The sequence below is a fragment of the Phymastichus coffea genome, unplaced genomic scaffold, assembly GCF_024137745.1.
Source record: "Phymastichus coffea isolate CEN01 unplaced genomic scaffold, Cenicafe_Pcof_1.1 PCOF00273, whole genome shotgun sequence".
NCBI classification, from domain to species: Eukaryota; Metazoa; Arthropoda; class Insecta; order Hymenoptera; family Eulophidae; genus Phymastichus; species Phymastichus coffea.
In genome coordinates this window covers 62,895-71,666 of record NW_026707084.1, presented here as the reverse complement: position 1 = coordinate 71,666, position 8,772 = coordinate 62,895, and the positions used below count along the sequence as shown (strand labels likewise).

Sequence of the window (8,772 nt, the reverse complement as noted above, 5' to 3'; positions counted from 1 at the left end):
TTCGAACTGTGACGGCATAATTTGATTTTTATCTCCGATTTTTCGATAAAAATATTTCGATAAAAATATTTGACCTTAGATTAAATTACTTTTTTTAGTTAATTATATCATAGGCAAGTCTTTTTTTCTTTAACCGAGTTCGATTTTGGCAAGAATTTGAGCGCAACGAAAGTTGTCAAAGTCAACTAGAAATAAAAAATTTCTTTGTAAAACAAGAGCAATTTAAAAATCTGGATTAAGAAAATCGATGTTTTATAATTAAAGATCAATACCCCTTCGATATCTTTTCTCCCTCGTTTATTCACTTAATCGATTCTCTTTTTCAGTTCTGACAAGAAGACTCCTGCCGGCTTTCCTTGCTCGCGCCGCCGCGCACTTGTGCCCAAATTTCACGCACGTAAGCGGCCCGGCACGGGAGTTAGGAAACTTGGCTTATAACTCTTGCAAACGCTTGAATATGATTGCGATTAATGTACCTGTAGTTAACTTACGATGTAAACTTACGGGCATTACGAAGACATTGCCCTTTTCAATCTATTGAAAACCTTAGTAATTAGATATTAATTTCATTTGTTAAAAATACAAGCTAATGCAATTGAACGGTCTAATAAGAAAGAAACTACCTTTTCCATTATGCCTAATAATTTACGAAAGTAGTTTGCAAGATTTAGATGAGTTCCGAAGTCAAAGAAGAATAAGTTGAAGGATAAGACGTTGGCGCAAGGTGACATTCTTTCTGCGTGCGCGAGAAAAAGAAGAATTTTAGTTAGTCCTTGTCACAGTTTTCATTACTCCAAGAGAAAGAGAAAGAAAGAGAGAGAGAGAGAGAGAGAGAGACTGAGATAAGGCGAAAAGAGTGGCTGCTGTTCCTTAGAAGTGAAAAAAGAAAGGAGTTTAGCCCCTTTTCTTCGCGTGCACGCGTTAAAATTGAAAATTTCGCCGGCGGTACTTGCGACCTTATTTTTGCTCATTGCAAAGAACCACACGCCAATAAGTCCACGTCTTCCTTACTTAGTTCCTTTGGTTTGATTAGTCATTGCCAGCTTACTTTGAAATTTTTCTGTTCAAAGGACTTTGTCCCCGTTAGAGTGCAATATATAGACATCTTTAATGAAAAAGAGAACTTGAAGGACTAGAACAACACAAGATCAAATGTTTTAATCGTCAAATATAGAGAACCGTTTGATAATCGTTAATAAAATTCCGGTAAAAATAATAATTATGCTATAAAATAAAAAGTTATCCAATTATGGTGGCAAAAAAAATTTAGCTGGGAGCTATATGTGGTTGGAACAATTTAATAAATTCTATAATAACAATCTATTCAACGTTATATTTGTGTCCAAGTTTCGTACTAATTTTTCATAGTTTGAGACATACTTTTAGAGTATCAGTGCTTCTAATATTATAATAATCCATGTATATAGTGTAAAGATTTTTAACTTACTGACCGCTGCCGCAACCACATTAGAAAACGACACTAGAATAAAATGTAGAAGTTCAATAGAAAAATCTTTCCGATCGAATAACATCGATAAAACTGTATCAATGGATTTCAAAAGATTTTCCGATGAAAGATGGTAATCTATATTCTGAATTTAGTTTACAAAAATATCCTTAACTCATGCAGGGAGTTGAAAAAAATACATATATAAGTTTCGAGGAAGCCCGGGTATGTCATTTTAAAGTATATAGATACACTGTCGTCGCTACTTCTGAGCCTACTCGTGACTGTGACTATGAAGTAATACTGAATGAAATCTTGCGCAAAATCTGTGAATCAAGATTATTACTATCTCTATTTTTTTTTCTCTACAATAGCCTGGGTTTTTCCTAATCATGGTGGCACTTTACATCAGACGATAGGTGGCTTATTGAAGTTTCATATATGCCTGAAGCACATAAACAAGTAAATTAAATTATTGATGTTTTATAAAAATAGATTATTTTTGTTTGTAACAATCTTACCTGTTCTGCAATGGTCTTAAGCTGCCGTAACATAGCATTGTTTGTTTGTTGAATCATTTTAGAAAAATAACTGTCATTGTTTTGTAATAGTAAATATGGATGATCATATTCCATAACTCTACCGTTTTCCATTACTAAAATCTTGTCACTGTCCACTACCGTGTTGAGTCGATGAGCTATCGTTAACACTGTACACTTGTTGAATTTGTCTCTGATCGTTTTCTGGATAAGTGCATCCGTTGCTAAATCAATGGTAGCGGTAGCTTCATCCAAAATAAGAATCTTGTTCTGTTTGAGTATGGCACGTGCTAAGCAAACTAGCTGACGTTGTCCCAAACTCAAATTGCTACCTCCAAATTCTATCGGAAATTCTAATGTATTAAACATTTCTTTGAGTTCTACATCATCTAAGGCAGACCACAGTAAGGCATCCTTAAACTCATCAACAGGATCGAGATTTTTCCTTAGTGTTGCTTTAAACAAAAATGGCTCTTGTGGAATTATTGATATTTTCGATCGCAACGTCGGTAAATCAACATTCTTAACGTCAACACCATCGATAGAAAGCGAGCCTTCAATGTTAGCTGTGCGAAATATAGCTGATGTCAATGATGATTTTCCCGCACCTGTACGACCAACGATGCCTATCTGTAACAATTTCAATAATTATTTTCACATGAATAAGTCAATAGTAATAAAAAGGCATGCATTATTCAAAAAAGTGAAAATTACCTTTGATCCAGATGCGATAGTAAAACTGATATTCCAAAGAACTGGATCACTATCATCCAAATATCTTAAATAAAGTTTTTCAAATTTAATACCTCCTTTATTTGGCCACGACTTTGGCAATTTTTTCTCTAATTTGTTCGAAGTAAAATCTTCTTGTGGCAATTCTGTATACTGTAACATTCTTTCGATATTTGGCATATAAGCAAGAGATTGAACAAGCCTTATTAACATACTCGACAATTCTGTAGTCATATTCATAATTTGCATCAAAGTTAGTCCTACATATCCTTCAAAAGTGTCATCATTTTTCAGAATTATACAAACATATACAGTTGTGGTCAATAATCCAAGATTGGTTAATTCAGCCCATAGATAATTTGCCGGAATCAGAGCCCAAACGAGAAACTGCGCTGCCGTATGACGATCTTGACGAGAATCAAAATCTTTACTGACAATATCTTCAGCTTTGCATGCACGTATCGTTGTCAAACCAGCTAGCGATGATGCGATAAAAGACAAAACAGGACTTTTTGCTGTAAGATTTAAGCAAATTTGTCAATTTATTATCAACGGTTTTTATAATAATTCAACACTGATTTTACCATTTCCAACTAGTCTTGTTAGTTTCTGAACTGTTGCTACATACATTTTACCAATTAAAACAAATAAGAATATTAAAATGCTACTAGGTATGATGATCCACCAATTGACAATTACTACTGATAAAGTAAGTGCTGTTACCATGAAGAATGGTTGAATGACTTCAAATAAAACTTTAGGCAGAAGATCATCGGCTATGCGGGTATCATCTGAAAAGCGGTTCAAAATTCGACCTGTAAAATATGGAAAACTTAAATTTCATCATCGTATCTTGCAACAATATGCAACATCTATTCATATTCAATATATAAACTAAATTACATAAACTATATTATAATTTACCAGAAGGATTTGATTCAAAAAATCGTAGTGTTGTTCTTATTAAGTGTGAAAACATGTCATTGTGAATATTGTTACTGGCACACAGCATGAATATATTAGAGCCGATGTTAATTACAATCGATAGTATAACTATCACTAAAATGATACCTCCAAGTATTAATGGTATATTTTGGTCTGAATTCACAGAGTAGGTCGTAGCGTTATATTCTACTTTATTTAGTGAAGATGAGTTCCTTTCTTGAATCCTGTTTTAAAATGAAGAGTGAAATTTCGAATAGATTGTTTCTACTTAAAAACTTACCACTTTACAAGTCCATAATCGTAAAACATTACTGATAATACGAAAATACAAGTAAGAAAAACCATTAACAATAGTCGATAAATACCGCCAGCTTTGATATATCGCGAATAGACAGACATCTTGACAGTTCCTTTAGCAATCAATTCCTCTGTCTCTAATGGTTCATTATTAATTTTTGAAGAATTGATTATTGTATTGGATACATCGGTCTTTAATTTTAATATATCTAAACCTTGATCTAAATTATCAGTTTGATCAGATGGTAAATGTTTGAGATATAAGTCGTTTCGTCTAAAATTTTCTATATTTCCCCTGAATTCAATAGTACCCTACATGCAATGAATAGAATTTTAAATGAATAACGTTTTTTTTTCTGTGGTTGTCTACAAAATAAAATTATATACGAAATATTCTCCCTTTGTAAAATGTTAGACCATTACAAACATAGGGTGCATGATATGTAGTTGTGATAAACTTACGGAATTCAAAAAAATAATGTCATCAACTTCCGTCAAAAGCTCCATATTATGAGTGATAATGAGTCTAGTTTTATGCTCAAGTAGCTTATGAATACACTCGTCCATTAATTTTTTTGCAACGCGTGTATCTACCGCGGATAAAGGATTATCAAATAGATAAATATCCGCATCTCTATAAACTGCTCTAAATTTATCACGTGAATATATGGAAAATATGAGTATTAAAAGAGTCAATTATAGATATGAAGTTGCGAACTATTACCTCGCCAAGTTAACTCTAGCGCATTGGCCGCCACTTAGATTCATGCCTTTGTCGCCAACCATAGTCTTGTCAGCGTAAGGCAAATGAGCAAAATCCTCTAAAAGAGCGCAGGCACTAACGACGTTGTCATATCTTTTTTCATCGTATTCTTCTCCAAACAATATATTGTCTCTTATAGAACCAGGAAATAACCACGGTTCTTGACTTGCATACGATAGTTTACCATTTACAAACACTCTACCAGATGTCAATCGAAGTTCTCCCAAAATTAACTTTAGTAATAAACTCTGAAGAAATCGTGGATTAAGTTTGTTTAACCAGTAGTAAATATAAATATTTATGAAAATATCGACCTACTTTGCCAGATCCAACTGCACCAACAATGGCATACAAATTTTTTGGAGCAAAATTTAAATTAATATTTTCCAAGATATGTGATTGATCGTCCAAAGAAACAGTTACATTTTTTATCGATATAATCTCATCAGTATTGTCATATTTTATTTTTTCAACGTTTAAATCCACTTCTTGCATCAATAAAAAGTCCTGAAACCCTCGTACATGTTAACGCGTAAAGGGTCAAAATGGCATAAACGCGACACCGGTCTTTGAGGCCGTCTAACTTATGCTATTCACGACTGAAAAAATTGACAGGCACATGTTTTTGAATTTTGAGACTTGCCCTTTTTGATGGTAAATACGAAATTAATCTAAAAAATTATTAATTATAAAAAAAAACAGTTTAAAAAAAAGCATGATTTCTTCGATCCTTTTTTTTTTTGAAAGCAAGCTCTGAAAGGCTTCCCAGACTGTCAATGGCCTAAAACATTTTTAATCGGTAGAATAAATATCTGAACTTAAAAAAAATGTGATTTAGAAATTAATTTATCACTTTGGTCTTTACAAAATGGTGCTCGCATTACAAAATTTTCACTGATCATTCATGAATTTTTTCGCCTGAAAATATGAATAAATCGAGAAAATTACTCAGAATAAAAAATTCTTAAAATCATACAAAGATTACATCTGAACTTTTTGAAAACTCTTCGAGCACATTTTTGATTTTGCAAATAGCACAATTTTTGCAAAATTACAAAATTGCTTAAAATACTACCAAAAAATATATGTGTATTTTTTAACCTATTTTAAGAACTTTTTATTCTTGTTAATTTTAGATATAAGTCCATTGCTTTCAAGGAAAAAATTCTCAAAGATCAAAGTAGTATAACACATGACAATAAGCTAATTTGATCTTTGAGAATTTTTTTCTTGAAAGCAATGGACTTATATCTAAAATTAACAAGAATAAAAAGTTCTTAAAATTGGTAAAAAAAATACACACAGTTTTTCGAGATGTTTTCAGTAATTTTTTAATTTTGCTAAAATTATACTACTTTTAAAATAAAAAATTTACTCGAAGAGTTTTGAAAAAATTTAGACGTATTTTTGGAGTGATTTTAAGAACTTTAAGTTGAGATATTTATTCCGTCGTTTAAAAATGTTCTAAGTCATTAATATACTAGAAAGTCGTTCAGAACCTATTTTCAAAACAAAGATTGAAGAAATCGTGCTTTTTCTTTTAAACTGACTTTTATAATTAATAATTTTTTAGATCAATTTCGTATTGACCATCGGAAAGGGCAAGTCTTACGATTCAAAAAATCGGACGACCTCAAATACCGGTGTCTCGTTTACGCCACTTTGGCCTTTACAGGTTAAGAACTAAATAAAACTTAGCAGTCAATCAATCAATAAATCAAATGTAATATTGTACTTCAATTCGCTTCATTGAAACACGTAGATCAGCTATGCGCCTTAAAGCCAAAAAAAGTAAACTGGTAATACTGTCTCTTAAATTGTTAAAATGCTGGGCGATGGGTAGAATTTGTCTAGCAGTTATGATGCTGTGCTGACCCAAGCAAATCAAAATGATTACAAAAACGCAGAGTCGATGGCAAAAATGAGCAGTTGCGCCTACTATTGACGTAAGATATGCTATCTTGAGATAGCTTCCAATCTCGAGTCTGAAACGTAAATTTGAAATTAATACACTTAGATGAAAATTGTTATTCAATGAGCTGTATGACAAACCCTCGAGCTATCCGAACGCGATCTTCAAAATAATTCTCCCAAACATACATCTTTATTGCTCGAATGCCACTAACAATTTCGCTGATCAGTAATAAACGTTTGTCGGTTCTCAGAGTTTGTTTTGTTCGAAATATTAAAAATATCTTATTATAAAGTGCTGAAATGAACAGAATCGTAAAATTTGAATTTGGTTTGTCGTGGAACTTTTCTCGTTCTTTATTTACAAACCTAAAACGGGCATTGTTAAAAATATCATTAGTGCAACGCTCAGAAGTGTAGAATTGAGGTCGACGTATTGCCAAATTAAATAGGTTGTAGCAACCACTTGAATAGGCACGATAATCATATAAGGTGAGAAAGTGAAGAAAGTATCAAACTTTGACACGTCGGTAGTAAGTAAACTTATCACCGAGCTATTATGACTTTTACTAGCTGATACTGACATTCGTACCATCTGTAATATGTAACTTATGTAAATGAGAGTTTAGAGTACAATAGTACAAAGTATTGAAATAGTATTGAATACAAAGGAATTACCTTCTTATAAATCAGTGAAGTGTGAGCTATTCTAGCTCGCATACCAAGTCGAGTAAGATGGAAAAAACCATGTCTAGATAGTAGTGACCGCAATACCATGAGAAAAATGAATGCAGTTGCATTAAGGTAAGCCTGCATCTGAGTCATAGTTGAAGTTGGATGAAAGTAAGACATCATTAATTCTAACAAACAAGGTTCTATTGTCCTATTTATAGAGCATACAAATGTAATTTTGATACTTCAGATTATCGATAGACGAGTCGTGATTACATGCGATAATAAAGACAGACTCAGTTTATTTATTGATTTAAGATGAAAAGAAAACATACATAATGATAGTGGAGCCCAATATAAACAAGGACAGTTTAAGAAATTCTCTGAAATATGTTCTTATGAAAGCTTTCCACAAGCTTGGTTTCCTCTTTTTTATGCAAGCGGTATTTTTCTCATTTTGCCAGGCTCTATCAATTCAAATTGTAATGTTATGGAATAATTAAATAATGTTCAAAACAACTTAACTTACATTTCCAAACATTTTCGTAAAATTTCACTACGATCTTCAGAAATAGTGTCATAAAGATCATTGGCTACGAGATCTTGGTTTCTACCATAACGAATCAGATCTGTAAGCCACCTAAACATATAATAATATAAATTAAAATATGTAAAATAATACAGGACGTAGTTTTATTAGAAGTTGCCAAACTACAATACAAGGTTAATTATGTAGGAAAAGCTGACATTAATAGTAGAATAGGAATATTAAAATTTTAGATTGCATATGCAGATAACGAACATTCAAATCAATTCCATTCCAAACATTTAAAACGACTTCAAATAGTCGATATGAATAAATACTATTATCCAATTCTGACCTAATAAATATATATTGTAATTGATCCTCGAATGAACTCAAAATTATAAAATATCTACGATATAAAAACTAAATTAAGCTGGTTTATTGTTATAATATAAGAAATGATGCTTTACACAAATTAAAAAGGTAATAAAATAGCAGAACTCACCAAAAAAAAGTTTTATTAATCCACCTAGCACTGATCAAAGGGTTCGGATTAACGTGATTTTTATTTTTTACACCCATGGCAGTATATTAATTTCAACAATAATATGGTGGTAGCTGATTAACTTCAACATAAATATATAAGAGATATAATTTTCATGAAGTTGACACCGTCCATAGTGTCAAAAAAATGATAACACGCAAAAACATATTGGGGATCAGTATTGAGTTACTAAGAACACCCACTACTCTTGATGCTTTATGTCTACTGTTTGGAATAACCCAGAGAAATGATGTTTGCGTTTATGTTAGTCGCGTCGACTTTAATAACTTATATTTGTTCGAATCATGTGAGTTAACCATTAGATAAGATTTTATATCGCATCGATCAAATATAATCCTCTGCTGTTTGTCGTTAAGTGAAGTAATTTAACCAAGA

General features: G+C 32.0%; 1 protein-coding gene across 1 annotated transcript; it reads right to left on the bottom strand.

Moving 5' to 3' along the window:
- Positions 1-1,597: 1,597 nt before the first annotated feature.
- On the bottom strand, positions 1,598-8,447 carry LOC131674658 (ATP-binding cassette sub-family C member 4-like). Its single transcript, XM_058953469.1, has 16 exons — positions 8,338-8,447; positions 7,836-7,946; positions 7,642-7,773; positions 7,313-7,517; positions 7,004-7,229; positions 6,776-6,932; positions 6,459-6,708; positions 5,042-5,230; positions 4,685-4,971; positions 4,423-4,606; positions 3,944-4,272; positions 3,643-3,887; positions 3,303-3,533; positions 2,701-3,233; positions 1,969-2,616; positions 1,598-1,892 (listed from the first exon to the last, which is right to left on the bottom strand). Exons 1-16 carry the CDS (start codon positions 8,412-8,414, stop codon positions 1,872-1,874), a joined length of 3,825 nt encoding a protein of 1,274 aa, XP_058809452.1. The 5' UTR covers positions 8,415-8,447; the 3' UTR covers positions 1,598-1,871.
- Positions 8,448-8,772: the final 325 nt, after the last annotated feature.

Excerpts from the sequence above, each read along its gene's own strand:
- LOC131674658 (XM_058953469.1), bottom strand. The coding sequence starts at position 8,414 with ATGGGTGTAAAAAATAAAAATCACGTTAATCCGAACCCTTTGATCAGT. Across the intron at positions 7,947-8,337 it reads ATTAATAAAACTTTTTTTTG|GTGGCTTACAGATCTGATTC; the intron begins GTGAGTTCTGCT and ends TTATATGTTTAG. Across the intron at positions 7,518-7,641 it reads TTGGGCTCCACTATCATTAT|GACAATAGAACCTTGTTTGT; the intron begins GTATGTTTTCTT and ends CTCTATAAATAG.